This window comes from Passer domesticus, chromosome 9 (genome assembly GCF_036417665.1).
Source record: "Passer domesticus isolate bPasDom1 chromosome 9, bPasDom1.hap1, whole genome shotgun sequence".
Taxonomy (NCBI): domain Eukaryota; kingdom Metazoa; phylum Chordata; class Aves; order Passeriformes; family Passeridae; genus Passer; species Passer domesticus.
The window spans coordinates 10042365-10057367 of NC_087482.1; the positions used below are offsets into that span (position 1 = coordinate 10042365).

General features: G+C 43.4%; 1 protein-coding gene across 1 annotated transcript; it reads left to right on the forward strand.

Moving 5' to 3' along the window:
• The first annotated feature begins 3140 nt into the window (after positions 1-3140).
• Positions 3141-14230, forward strand: LOC135308323 (complex I assembly factor ACAD9, mitochondrial-like). Its single transcript, XM_064433264.1, has 16 exons — positions 3141-3156; positions 3210-3316; positions 4029-4129; positions 4790-4868; positions 5775-5949; positions 6548-6621; positions 7843-7918; positions 8608-8675; positions 9006-9128; positions 9754-9882; positions 10636-10715; positions 11205-11331; positions 12030-12107; positions 12594-12722; positions 13464-13536; positions 13987-14230. The coding sequence occupies exons 1-16, from the start codon at positions 3141-3143 to the stop codon at positions 14085-14087; spliced, it is 1536 nt and encodes a 511-aa protein (XP_064289334.1). The 3' UTR covers positions 14088-14230.
• Positions 14231-15003: the final 773 nt, after the last annotated feature.

Genomic DNA, 15003 nt, shown 5'->3' on the forward strand with positions numbered 1-15003 from the left:
CCCGCCGCGCCTTCGCCAAGGAGCTGTTCCTCGGCACGCTGCGCAAGGTGGGTCCGCGGGGGGCGGTAGGGGCCGGCCGCGCCCGGGGGTCGCTGCCCTTTCACCGGCGGACAGCGGGGCTGGCACGCACCGGGGGCTCGTCCGCAGCAGCGCCAGGGCCTTTCCCAGCTGCTCATCCCAGCCCGGGCTGCGGGCGTTGCTGTGAGCCCTCGGCAGGGCCCGGCCCGGCCCGGCTGCCCCGCAGCCCCCGGGTCCAGCCCTGCGGAGCTCCCTGCCCTGGCTCTGTGTGTCCCTCAGCTGCAGCCGGGTAACTGAAGGGAGCCTTTGCACACAGAACAGGCGATGGGGCTCAGAGTGACCCAAACAACGCCGAGAGCCCCTGTGCCTGCCAGCCCCGCGGGTCCCCTGGGCGCTGCCTGTCGCCGTGCTCCCCCTCTGGGCATGCCGCTGAACTTGGATGGCTTCGTCCTCTGGTTGTTCTTCAAGGATGGAGGCTTCTTGTAAATCTCTGCCTACAGTTTTGGTAGGAAAGATCGGTGTTCTTGTGGTGCCTTGAGATGCCACTGGACAAAGAAGTTAAAATCTGAGATGGAACGCTGTATTAAGCAGAGTTTGTTACTGCAGGGCTTAGAGTGTGCATTTATCAGAGATTGCAGGGTGAAGTAAACGGAAAGAAGGAATAACTCAAATCCACTGAAATAAGTTGAGCAATAAAGTCTCCTGCAATGGAGCTTGTCAGATAAGGTGTTAAAACAGGCAGCACTCAGGCTCCACTGTGTTAAACCCCTCTACAGATGTGTCTCGGGTGTTTCTTCCCTCAAGTTTCAACACAGCAGCTTTCTGAAAACCTCTAACATTTCACAGGTCCTGAATTTTTGATGCTGATATATTGCTCAGAGTACCATGAACAGATTTGTGTGGACAGAGATAAATTCTTCTGTTTAAAAGGGGAAAGGCAGTAAAAATCAGAAGTGTTCTTCTCACGTAGCCTCCCACTCCTTGTGTTCCTTGTTTGTATTTTTTACCAATTCCAACCTGTCAGGCTGTGCTGCTTCCAGTTCATGGCCAGAACACCCTGGGGATGATAAGGAGTGGTGGGGCTCACTCACCTTTGTCCTCGAGGCATTAGCAGGTGAAATGTGCTGGGTGTTCGCAAGGGACAGTGCTCATGGGCTGAGCTTTGGAAACATCAAACTCATTTTTATCAGTCCCTGAATAGGGTTAAAACTCATGGGTGATGAAGAACTTTTGCATCCTCGTGGTTCTTAAAAGATCTCTTGATTTCTCCCTCATGTTTCTGTTGTTCAGTTAACACCCTCTGGTCTGGTTTTGATGTGAAATAAAGTTGGGTCCTGTGGAGCCCTATTTCTGTTTCGGGACATTTTCCACAATTCTTAATTTGCACAGTGTTTTAGAGTCTTTGCAAGGCATATCTCCCATGATTTTTATTTTAACTGCATGGTTCGTGTATTAAAAATTATTAAATAATTCTCCTATTCTCCTATTTTAGGAAGAAGTTTTTCCTTACCCAGAAATTAGCAATGAAGAACTGGCAGAAATCAACCAGTTTGTGGGACCTGTTGAAAAGTTCTTCAATGAAGAAGGTATATTATTGTGGTTTTATCCATGCAAGTGATTTAGTGATTACAAAATTATTTCACTATAGCAGTTCTATAAGGTGTTTCAAACATTTAATTTAGTTTATGCATTTATTGCTGCTCACACAGTGATGCTGATTCTGTAGCATGTCCATTTGTGGCTTTTTTGGGAAGTATTTGGGTGCTGATCAGAAGAATTAAATCTCCAAAACAGGGGAAAAACCAAGGATGTAAAAGAATTCTGGGATAAAGATAGGATTTGAAATTGGTTTTAGCTCAGCTGAATTGTGCTTCTAACTACTTCATACATTGTGATTTTTTTTTCCTAGTTCTAGTTCCTAGAACTTTATAGCTGTCCTACTCTGCTAAAACTGACCGTGGCAAAATGCAGCAGAGATACTCAGAAATGCTGGCTCGTTGAGGAGTTATGAAAAATCAAAAGCATTTCTGTTTTTTCAGTATTAGAGTAATAATTCCATTTGGGAAAGGCTTTATTACCCGTCTGCATTCCAGAGAGCATTGCAGGGTGTTCTTCCATTCGTGCTGCCTTGGATAAGCCAGTTCCAGAGCAATTGCAGAATAGTGGTTTGCACAGACAGCAATTTCTGGGGCAGTTAAACAGCACTGTCTCAGCCTTCCCATTGACAGAGGTTTTCCAAACTCTGTAGGAGTTTGGAGAAGCCAGTGATTGTCACACATCACAATTGGCGAGATCCAGGTGATTTTAACTGTAAAATTGTAGTGTTGCTCACTGACAGTAAATAAAGGATTTATTCAAATTACATTTTTTAACTCTTTGCTCTGTGGGGGGGAACATGGTTCATGGAGTAAACAGCCTGATGTTTAGGGAAGGAATAAAAGGGTCAAATTATGGAGTCTGGAGAAAGTATGATTCCTGTTTGTTTTCACTGCCATGGTACAGAACAGCTCTCTTAATCCCCCAAGAATCTTAAAATCTCCTAAGAACAAGATTTTCTAATTTCCTCATTTATGTACTTTTTTTTTTCTTGTATTCACAACCTAGACTTAGTTCAGATAGAAAATCCTGAAAATACTTTGCTTATTCCAGTCTTGGAATCTGCTGGCATGCAGAACCAGTAGAAATGTTTGAGAAAATGAAATAAATGCTGTATTTTTCCCATTTCCAAGTCTTTTTCCTGAATATGTCATGAGGACAAACAGGATGGTCAGGCTGAAGCTAGAAAGAAGAAATTCTTGTGAAGCTGGGAATGAGAAGGGTCATGAGTGACTGTGGCCCTGGTGGGAGAATCCTGTAGCCTCCCAGCTGCTCTGGGCACTGAGAAACACAGTGTTAAATCAGAAAAAATTCTCTATTTGTAGTGGACTCGAAGAAAATCGATCAAGATGCAAAAATCCCACCCGAAACCTTACAAGGACTGAAGGACCTGGGTCTCTTTGGCATGCAGATTCCAGAGGAATATGGTGAGTAAATGCCACAGAAGAACATCTAGGGGTGCATTTTGTGCCGCTTTTGTACCTCTCCAGTTAAAGCTGCTACATTCCTGTATTTCTGTACTTGAAATGGATTTTTGGGGGAGCGGGAAAGTGGCACAAAAAATGTACTGAAATAAAACCTGGTGCCTGTTCCAGGTGGGCTGGGCCTGTCAAACACCATGTATGCACGTCTGGGAGAAATCAGCTCCCTGGATGGCTCCATTGCAGTGACCCTGGCAGCTCACCAGGCCATTGGGCTGAAGGTAATGCTGCTGCTCTGGGGCCAGGGCTTCTGCACAAATTGCATGGAAAAGGTGAAGTGAAAAATGTGGGGCTTAGGGGGAGCAAATCAGAATTACTGGCAAAGCATAAATCAGGTTGTTGGTGTCTGCAGCAGCCTCTGCCACTGGTTCAGTGTGAGACAGAAAGGCTGCATAGGAAGTACACAAGGAAGTTACTATTAGGATAATTGTTCTTAGGTGAATGAGTCCAAGTTGGTTTTTTTTAAATTGGCTAAACTTGTCTAAAGTACCTAGAATAAATAGAATTGAAACAGTATCAGGGGGGCTCAGGTGATGAGGAAGGAAAGAATTCAGAAAAGAGGAACTTTGGCTGGCTGGGGCTGCATGTTGGGGGGCCTAGAGGAGATAACTCATCTGAGAGAAAGTGTGTCAGTTTTGAACTTGAATATAGCCATAGGTATTTACCTTTTTAGTGCTGGGTGGATGGCAGAAAGAAGCTTGAAACCACACTCAGTTTGTTATAGCAAGAGAAGATTCCTTGTGGAATTGAGCAGAGAATGCTAATGAAAAAATATTTTAATGACTGACAAATAATACAGTCTTGTTGATTAAACTGTCTCTTGCTATGCCATAAAACTTGCAGATGAAGCTTTCTAAACATGCTGGAGCTTGTCCGCTCCCTCTCTTTTCCCACAGGGTGATGCTGCAAAGTTTCCTGTGCTTGTTTCTGCAGGGGATCCTCATTGCTGGCACCGAGGAGCAGAAGGCCAAGTACCTGCCCCGCCTGGCCTCGGGGGAGCACATTGCTGCCTTCTGCCTCACCGAGCCCGGCAGGTGCTGCTGCCCCACAGCCCCACAGGGGCTCACTGCCTTAGCTGCATTGCTTCATACCTTCAGGCTTCTTTATCTGGGGCCCATGGCTTCAGTATATACATCTGTGGCTTAGTTTTGGTATTTCAAGGAACACTCCAATTACTCTTTCCCCAACATGCTGCTTTTGGCAGTGTCCATGAAATCCTTGATTCTTGTTCTCATCCCAGGAATTCATTTACTTGAAAGGATGCTTTGTGCTACGTCAGAAATAATGTGCTGTGACTGTTCTGGGATGCTTTCAGTTCTTATTCAAAATATAAAAGCCTGTTTTGAAGGAGCTACCAAAACTAAAAGGAAGAATTTTTGTTGTCACTTAAGTGAGAGGCTCATTGTGTGTTCACATAGCTCAAAGTGTAGCTCCAAAATGTTGCTTTTGTGGCATTCTACACAGTCTGGTCAGGTTATAATCCTGATAACATGGTAATGAGAAGAAATGTCCCCTCAGGTAACTTTTAGAACTGTTCAGTCTAGTGAGCTTCCTTGTTAGTTAAAAGCTAAAATTTATATACTGCTATTTGAGACCCCCTCCTTTTTACAGAATAGGAAGAGGGGGAATATGCAGTTTTGTTTTTTTAAAGCGTGTTTACTTCTTTAAACATTAGTAACTTGTTTGTTTTCTAGTGGGAGTGATGCTGCATCCATCCAGACAAGGGCAACCCTGAGTGAAGATGGGAAACACTTCCTGTTAAATGGCTCCAAGGTACCTACTCACAGACTGGGAACAGGAAAGGGGTTTCTTACAAATGTAGGCAGTGTTCTTGTCTTTTGCATCAGTCTGGAACTGGGAGGTTTCCAAGCTAGAGGAGAATGACCCTGTCAAAAAGATTAGGCACAAAGGGACTAGAAAATTATTGTTAGAGAATTACTGCATTAAACTCCTGGTAAGGAAAATGGAAAACTACCCTGGGTTCTTTCTCTGTTGGCCATTTGTGTGTTCAGCTTCAGGGCGGGTTGGTTTCTTAGTAAATCAGCCCCTTCCATGACAGCTTAGGTAAAAGGAAACCTGAACCTGTATTTGACATCTCTTCATTCTGCAGGCTAGATTTTAAAATACAACTTGATATTTAATTAGAAATAGGTCTGCCTGGAACCTTTCTGTTAAAAGAAACCGTGACAAAAGCCAGTCTTGAAGAAATCAGAGATGTCCTGGTTTCAGCAGTATTGGATGCGTTGCAGACTTGGTCTGTAGTTGTTGATCCATTTGTGGTGTGAAGAGACCCACCCTGGGGGAGAGGCTGATCAGAGAATTTCTCATCAGAGTTAATTTTTGGCCACAGGGTTTGTCCAGTCTGCATTGCCCCTGTATCTCTCAGGTGCCAGCAGCAGCAGGATGGACCAGCTTTTGTGGAAATGCACTGTGGATTTTAATTTAATGCATATTGATACTACATTCTGGTTTTAAAGTTGCTCTAAACTGAGCACATGTGGTCAGCTCTCCTCAGAAATGTGCTCACCCTGGGAGCAGACCCTCATTAGAACTGAAGGGAAGGAACAGCAATTTTTCAGCACTCTGTTCTTTTCCCAGCCTGTTACAAAACCCTGGAGGGCTGTGCCCACAAAATCAGCACATTTACCTTTCTTACACATCTTCCCTCTCTCAAAACAGGTCTGGATCTCCAATGGTGGCCTGGCCAGTATTTTCACAGTGTTTGCCAGGACAGAGATTGTGGACAAGGACGGGCAGGTGAAGGATAAAATCACTGCTTTCATCGTGGAGCGGGACTTCGAGGGCGTCACCCATGGGAAACCCGAGGATAAACTGGGCATTCGAGGCTCCAACAGTAAGAGCCACCTAAAACTGTTAGCAGAACTTGTTTTCATAGTTTAAGGTTTTATTTTGGTTGGATCATCTGAATTCAGGGGCAAATCAATACGTATTCCATGTTACAGTATAAGTTTCATGTTTCTTTAGCTGGCTTTTCCCAGGAGCCCTTCCTGACGCAGGGTCTGAAATAAGAAATCCAATTTGTGGAGTTCATTCACTGTGCAGTGAAAGAAATCATTCAGGAGACTCAGTGGCCAATAGGTTTAATCTAGAAGTCCACGTTCTTCAGCTCTTCTAAGCTTTGTAATGATTGCATCTTTTCACCATCTTGGTGACTGTTCAGTCAGTTCCTTAGAACTAGAAATAAAGACCAAACTGTAGTTCTCTGTTTACACAGTGTATATTCATAATATTTTAAATATTTTACATCAATAACTGATGTCAACTACAGCCTTTTCCCAAATTCTCACTTCTTTGGCGAAGCATGTATAATTCTGTCATAAACAATGCATTAGGAAGACTTCATTTCCTGCTACAAATAGTGACTTAAGTTCCTGAATGTCTTTTAAGTATTTCTGTGTCATATTTGATCAAGTGTTAATTCTGTGTTTCAGCCTGTGAAGTACATTTTGAAAACACCAAAGTGCCTATAGAGAATGTAATTGGAGAAGTTGGAGGGGGATTTAAGGTAAGCAGTGGAGAATAACTACTGGTGATTTATAGAAGTCTGAAGGAGGCTGTTTCCCCCCGTGCTGAAGTTTCCTTGTGGGTGGTGTGAGCACTGCCACACTCTAGGGTACAGGAAGAGAGATTCCCCCATTGATCTGTAAATTGGTGTCACTGGACAGTGCACAGTGTGCCATCATCTCAGATTTCTGTGTTTCTTCTCTTCTTGTTGGGCTTTTGGTTGTTTGTTGTGGTGTCCCCTCAGAAGAGGGAGTGACTTCAGCTGCCCTTCTGCCCTGAATGGAGGACATGTCCTCTGCTGGTTCCAGAGCAGAATGTGGGAAGGGAGACACCCTGGCACAGGCTGTGTGGATGTCACAGGGAGTGCTGGAGGCATGCCCAGCTCCAAGGTGCCCTGGCTGTCAGGTGCTTCTCCAGGGCTGCCCTGTTGCACAGGGAAATGCTGGCAGGACCCCAGGAGAGAAAACCACAGGTGGCCTTGCTGTGTAACCTTTCTCTGAGAGTGTGACCTGGGGAGTTGCTAACCTGCTCTTACTCCTTCTCCATTTCTTACTCCTGCTGTAGCAGGCAAGTCCAGGCCTAAGTGCTAAAAGAAATTATTTTCCTTAATGTAGTAGAGATTAAAAGAAGATTGTTATGGTGCCTTCCTGACAAGTTAAAATGTAGGACAGTGACTTCTTTCCTAACAGGCTTTGACATGAGTCACCCATGTTGAGAAACAACACTACAGACACCAGACTCTAAAATCTATTTTTTTTACATTATTGGTCTGTATTTCATTTCTATACCTCCTTTCTTATCCCTTCTGTGATGTGTTGCTGAAAGCCACCTGAGGCAGAGAGCAGCCATCACAGGTCAGCTGCAAGGAGAAATACTGTGGTTTTCTTCATCTGATAAACTGGAGCCGTGCTGTCCAGCTGGAATGTTGTTTACCAGCTGCAGATAAATGCATTTTTATCTACATTTTACCTTCATCTAATTAGAGATTATTTCCAAGTCACCGGATCATCTACTTCAGATACAAAATTGGATGTAATGGGTGGCAGGAAAAGCCCAGTTTTGAAGCATTTTCCTTGGGATGCTGAGAGCTGTGGTGGCTGATGTGAGGGCACTCTCCAGGACTGGCAGTGTGTCCCAGTGAGGAGTGAAATCCAGGGAACACAGAAGCAGGAAGCAGTGACCTAAGGAGAATGTGGCCTAAACCCCATCTGTTTCTTCACAGGTTGCCATGAATATCCTCAACAGTGGAAGATTTAGCATGGGCAGTGCATCTGCTGGAATGATTAAGAAGTTGATAGGTGGGTGAATTGGGAGCTCTGCATGGCTGGGTGCCAGCAGAAACTGCTCTGCCTGAGGCAGATCATGCAGGACATTCAGAGTGGGAGCAGGAGTCTTGACCTTGTCATAACAGGCTTTGATATCTTTAAAACACGAAAATATGGTTTTGAAAAATTAAATTAAATTAAAAGCCTGCTTGCAGAGGTTTTGAAATAAAGGTCTTTTTCCTTTTGTACAGTGTAGATTCAGTTCATAGAGTGGGAGGTTATTGCCTCTGTTGGACTTCCCTGAGGTAAAATGTTATTCCCAACAAAAAAACCTCTGTACTATTGATTTTAGAAGGTGTAATCTCCCCTGGAACCTCCCACCTGAATAACTGGCTCAAAGCTGCACACAGTAACTAGGGCTAAAACTGCTTTCTGCCAATTATTAGCCAAAACAGTAACAGAAGTCTCTCTAACCAATTAGCACCAAACCTGATCACTTCTCTTAAGAGTACAGGTTCATACCTCTGGTTCAAAAGCCTTTGACAGGCTGGTCCCACACTTGGTCAACATCATCAGTGTGAGGGTGATTTTCACAAAGTGCTGCTTCTGGAACAGCCAGGGGGCTCCTGGGCACAGACTGTCACCACCCAGGGAAGGACACCAGCTGCTGGAATGGTCTGTCACAGCTCTTCTGAGAATGACTTGTTTTTCTTTCTTTGAAGAACTGACATCAGAGTATGCTTGCACCAGGAAACAATTCAATAAGAAACTCAGCCAGTTTGGATTAATTCAGATAACAAAACATGAAACACCTAAATCTCTGTGCGAAGTGCCAGGACATAGATTGCATTGGGTGTATTTTGGCTGTACTGGTTTAAAGGATTTGCTAGAAATTTGTGTGAACCTGGTGCTGACTTCTGTACACTGATCTTTTAAATGTCCAGAATGATAAATGTATAAAGGTATTTTTTATTTATTGTTGTTTCAAAGTGGTACTTTTTATTGATTGATTAATTTGATGATGTAAAACATATAAGAACTGCAGGTCTTTTTAAGTTTGAGGGTTGATTGTGGACTTTTGCATCTGAATTTCTGTACGATTCCTCCTGTTGCTGTGTGGCAGGAGAAGTTTTGTTTGATGGCTGTGAAAGCCTACGTGATGGAGAGCATGGCTTACCTGACTGCAGGGATGATGGACAGGCCAGGCTTCCCTGACTGCTCCGTCGAGGCTGCCATGGTCAAGGTAACCAGGGCTGGGAAAAGGCTCAGTGTTCAGCCTGCAGAGGGCTGAGAACTCAGGGCTGCATTTAGAGGAGAGAAGCACTGCAGCCAGGTGGAGTGACAGATACTGTTCTGTCTGTACCCCACAAGCTCAGACTCGTGCAAAATAAAACCAGCAGGGAACAGGTTGAGAATGTCACAGCCGCTGAGCTGGCGTCTGAGGAGGCCTCACATGAGCACTGGGACACTCAGTCACACTCCAGCTGCCATCCTGGCCAAGCTGCTGCTGTGCCAGCTTTCCCAGGGAGCTGATGGCACAACAAACCCTGTGGAATATCCAGGCTGTGGCTGTCAGGGTGTCCCTCATGGTCACTGCAGAAAACTCCTGCTCTGGGCTCCAGCCAAGCAGCTGCAGCTGCTCTCCCTGTGTGGGGCTGCCCCTGTCCCTGGAATGTGGAGAGTGCCCTGTGCATTGCATCACTAAATTTGACAAACCCCTGAGCCACAGGGATACTGCTCCAGGACCGGTGTAACACACAGAAAACGCTGCAGCAGTGTCCTGTGGATACAACCCCAAAGCAGGGCATCCTGTGTTTATTGCTGATTTATTATCTACTCTCTGCTGATCAAACCCTGTTCCATGGCAGGTGTTCAGCTCTGAAGGTGCCTGGGCATGTGTGAGTGAGGCTCTGCAGATCCTTGGAGGCCTTGGCTACATGAAGGATTATCCCTATGAACGCTACCTCAGAGACACCAGGATCCTGCTCATCTTTGAGGCAAGTACCAGGATCCCCTTTTTCTGCAAACTGCAGTTCACACCTCCTATAAAGGGGAGTAGAAACCTGAAGGTTTGATTGACCAGGATCTTGTTCCTTCAGCTGCAAAGTCTCTAACAGTAAAACTGCAGGACTAACCTTATTTTCTTTGGAATATCAATAGTAGTTCCCTATAATAAAATAAGCTATGATGGCTTTTAAAGACTGACCACAGTGTGAGTTACAGCAGTAACCTTTCCTCTTGTGTGCTTCTCACAAGTGAAGCAGAGAAACTCATAAAAGATCAACTTAGATGTTTAATTAACTTATTGATGGGCATTTAAATTAAAAGAAAAGTTGGTTCTGAAGCTTGTTCTCATTCCAAGCTGGATTGTCAGTGACCCATCGTGTGCATATCAGACTCACTGTCAGACTTGATTTTAACTCAGCTCATTTTGAGCAATTCTACAACTGTTCAAATGTTCCTTCACTGGAACAGTGCAGAGCATTTTTAATCAAAATGCATTTTGTCTGTTTTCTTTTACATTGGGGTATATTTGTGTGTTTAATGATGAGGGGCTCAACTTCTGCAATGCCCCATGAAATCAGAATTAAAACTGAGATAAAGCAAAAGGCGGCAGTTTATGTGTGGGGAGAGTCATCATGTGGTACTGGAGCAGTGGGAAGAGCACAGGGGCACAACAGACCTGCTTGGAAAACACTATTGTAAACTCTGGTTACCCACCTTCTCACTTTCTCTTCTGCTTTTTCCAGGGCACCAATGAAATCCTGAGAATGTACATTGCACTGACAGGGATGCAGCATGCAGGGAAGATCTTAACTGACAAAATTAAGTATGTTCTTATTTATTCTTAATAGTTTTAAATAAACTAAACAGAATCAGATAACTTTATAGATAAGAGGACAAACTGCAGGGAATACCTGCAGTATTTCTATTTATTGTCTGTAAAAGTTCACTGTTACAGGGACTCTGTGTTTTTAATGGGATGGTTCATAGATTTAGGAATTGTAGCATTTAATGCATTTTATCTTGGACTTTTACACAAGCTGTAATTATTTCTTTCAAGACCAGTAATGAATATTTTGTATCTGAATGAAGTTGTATTGGCGCAACAGCTGCATTGTGCATATTGAGTACTGGTCTCTGGAATTCCTTGTGGGTGTCTTGGAGAGCAGCTGATGACTCTTAAGGCTCCACAGTTGTTCTCCAGACTTCACAGTAGTGGATCAGGACTTGGTGCTAAAGTATTTGGAATTGCAACTGGTTGTGTCTGAACCTCCTGGAATTTTTTTTAACAGCCATTCTTTCCCCAACATTTCAGAGCAATCAAGAAAGGAAACGTGGGAGTGGCGCTGGGGGAGTTCCTGACCAGGTTACAGGACACCCTGGGCAGGAAGGTGGATCTGGGGCTTGTAGGTGACAGTGGGGTGGTGCATCCCAGCCTCCAGGTAAGGGCCTCTCTGCTTGTGTGTTTGTTCCCTTTGCTGCTTGCCACAATTTCATCTCCTGGTTTTGCAAACCAAAATGTATACCTAGGGGCAGTGAGATTTTCCAGGGTAAGCAGATGTTGGCACCATGACAGGGTAAGAAGTTACAGTTATTGTCCAAGTATCAAGGGAGGATGAAGGCTGCTCTAAGCCTGTGTTTATACCAAATCCAGTTTTAGATCCATTTGGATAATTTGTATAAATTGAGCCTTCACCATATGAAAGCGTTTTTAATAGCTGCCCTTTGTTATAAGGTTAGTTACAAAACAGGAGTTTTTCCTGTTTAATTGGAACAGCGTTTCAGGTCAGAATGACTGTGAATTACACATACACATACTTGCTTAATCACTTAGGAAAAGGTTTTTATGACCAAAAATGAATGTTCTGTTAATAGGGAAAAGATAAGGTGTATTTTTCATGGGGCGTTCTGTTAGTTACTTTTGTTATCATAAGCCTATACTAAAAGTTACTGAGAGTAAACTCCAGAAAATTGTAATGGATCTTTGAGAGAAAGAAATGTGCCTGTCTGGCTTTTAGCAGCAAGGTGGATGAATGTTAAAAAAGAGAAAATCCAGTATCCTCTTTAAAGGGGGTGGGGGTATGTTGCTTTTCTGTTATAAGACTACTTAAATTGTTCTATTTTGTGTTTTGTTTTATAGGAGAATGCCAAGAAACTTGAAGAAAACATTTATTATTTTGGAACTACAGTCAGGGGCCTGCTAAGTAGGTTTGGCAAGGTAACTATTTATTTTGTCTGTTGTCTTTGTTACTGAATAGTTTATCCTCAGGGCCCCACTGGAACCTGCAGGGGACTGAGTGTGGCAGGACCAGCACTTCCTTCACATGACACCTTCTCACTGGGTGTGAGAAAACACACTGACATTAGGTACTCAGTGTAATGGGCAAGTTACATTGTTAGAACCAAAACCAAAGTACCAGCACCCTCAGTGAATTGGTTGTTTTCTTCTTGTGTAAGCACAAATCCTGCTGCTACAGGCATTTAACAAAGTGGTTTAAGGCACACATCAATATTACAATTTTACAAGTAGAATTTAAAAGGTGCAGCTTAGTAAACCCAAAACTAACAATGATAATTTCTGACCTAGGCTAGAACCGGTTTATGCGAAATAAAGCTGGACCTAAACATGAAGTATGGACAGTGATATTTGGTTAAAGTTTTAAATTGGCAAACCACAAGCAGATAATGATTTTCTCTCTCCCAGACAATAGTGGATGAGCAGCTGGTGCTGAAGAGAGTGGCAGATGTGGTGATTAATTTGTATGCAATGACTGCAGCCATCTCCCGGGCCAGCCGCTCCATCAGCATCGGGCTCAGGAACCATGACCACGAGGTGAGTGTCCCTCAGCACCAACCATTCCCACTCAGGCTGTGCTCCTGGCAGCAGGCAGGCTGCATCTCTGGGGAATTACAGCAAACTCTCCCATAAAAGTGCAGCAGAACGTGGCTAAACCTGCCAGAGTGCAGGAGCCTCTCAGGGGCTCTGCTTGTTGAGCTGCACACTTTCAACATGTTTAAAATACTTCTTTAACACATACACAGACATTTAGAACCTCACCACAACTCTGCACGTTCTCTCAAATCTGTTAACACCATGCAGTTCTTCCCAAGCTCTTTCCATATAATCATTAATAAAAACACATAAGCACAACAGTATTTGGGCAGCACAGCTCAGGACAGGAAAGGACAGTGCTTATTTAGTAGCTCATGTAAAGTTTCATGGTAACAGTGGTGTTGCAGGTCAAGAAAAATTTGCTCCAGATCAGTGTGAAAACAAATCCAACATGATGAAGGTTTGGCTTTGGCCTTGAGACTTTGCTCTTTGTGTGAGCCCTGCTCTGGATTGATTCCCAATCAGTCTTGGAGTAGCTTTTGGGTGAAGGCTCATCCCAGCCCTGAGCCTTGGCAGTTCTCTGGCCTCAAAGGGACAGCTGAGGCTGCACTGCACATGACTGGGGTTCAGGGCACCATCATCAAAGAGCTTTGAGATGTTTCAATTACTGTATTCTTACTACATGGTTTTTGTTATGAAATTCATTCACTATTTTTAAACTCAGTTTTACTCCTTTTCCAGGTGCTTCTTACAAATATCTTCTGCACAGAAGCCTATTTCAAGAATAATTATGCCATGGCTCAATTAGAAAAATGTAAGTACTATAAAATAGTTCTTACGCTCTTCTGTCTTTCAGACTGTAATCAAAAAAAGGTGAGTTTGATGTGACCAACAGAAGAGTTTGGCTCCGCTTTTAATTGAAACAAGCAGCAGAGCTGGAACCTGTTGAAAAGAGTCTCTTCACTTCATAGCTAAAGCCAACTGCAAGAGTTCCTTATTGAGGAAGATAATATCTACATTTCATGTATATACTTCTGACAAGTAGCTGATAGAAATGAGGGATTTGGACTCTTTGGGAAGTACTGACCAGCTGGGCATTGGGTCTCTGAAGCTCAGTCTGTAATAACCAATCTTTTTCAATAGAGAATGTTCAGTTTCTTCCTGGCCCTCACACTCTTGCATTTGTGTTCAAAAACACTTCTTGAAAGAAATTTACAACAGCTCTTTGTGGTCCCTTAGTTGACTTTTCTCTCTTTCTCCACAGATGCTGATGAAAACCTGGATGATTCCATTAAAAAAGCTGCAAAGCAGATCCTGGAGAAGAGGGCATACATCTGCTCTCACCCTCTGGACAGGACCTTCTGATTCCTCCCTGAGAGCAGGCACACATGAATGTCAGTCAGGGAGGAATTTGCTGCAGTTCCAGTATTTGGCATCTTAAAAGCATCTGTTATTTAATGTCCTGACTAAATGTAACTGTGTAAAATAAAACTTCTTTCTAACCAAAATTTCATAGGAAAAGGATAAATACAGAGATTTCATTTAAAGCTGAAGTTATTTTATTACAGACATACATATATATATATATATATATATATATATATGTCTGTTTCCCCTGTAACTGGATAAAGACAGGTGAGGTTTAGATGGGGAGATGTTTCTTCCTAGGAAGGGACTGTGGGGTTTCTCAGTATTTTTGTACTTCAATCAGCTGCTCATTCACTGAGCAAGCCTGAAAGACTTGGGTATACCTGTGTTTGAGGATTCCAGGATGAGGGAAGAGATGAGAATCTTGACTCCATGTTTCAGAAGGCTGATATATGAGGATATTATATTAAAGTACTACACTACAACTATACTAAATAGAGAGAAAGAATTCATCAAAAAGCTGGAAGGGAAAGCAAAGGAATGAATAACAAATCTTGTGACTGTTCACAACTTTAACACAGGTGGCTGTCATTGCTCATCAAGTAAAAACAATTTCACATGCTGGGTAACAATTCTCCAAATCACATTCCAAAGCAACAAAACATGGAGAAGCTGAAGCTTCCCAGCTTCACAGGAGAAAAGACCCTGGAAAAAGGATTTTTCATAAAATGTGTCTGTGACACTCGTAGAATGAGAACAGTTCTGTTTGGGAGCCCAAACATTGGTGCTAAACAGGTTTATTCTCGGTTTTTGGGGGCAAGAGGAAAGAACTGAAGCCAGTTACTGTAAAATGCCTGCACAAGCACCAGTGCAAATCACAGCCAAAGGAAGGATGAAGCCAGTCCCACAACCA

Coding starts and splice junctions, on each gene's coding strand:
- LOC135308323 (XM_064433264.1), top strand. Junction 3,317..4,028: donor ACCAGGCCATTGGGCTGAAG/GTAATGCTGCTG, acceptor TTGTTTCTGCAG/GGGATCCTCATTGCTGGCAC. Junction 4,869..5,774: donor TCCTGTTAAATGGCTCCAAG/GTACCTACTCAC, acceptor CTCTCAAAACAG/GTCTGGATCTCCAATGGTGG.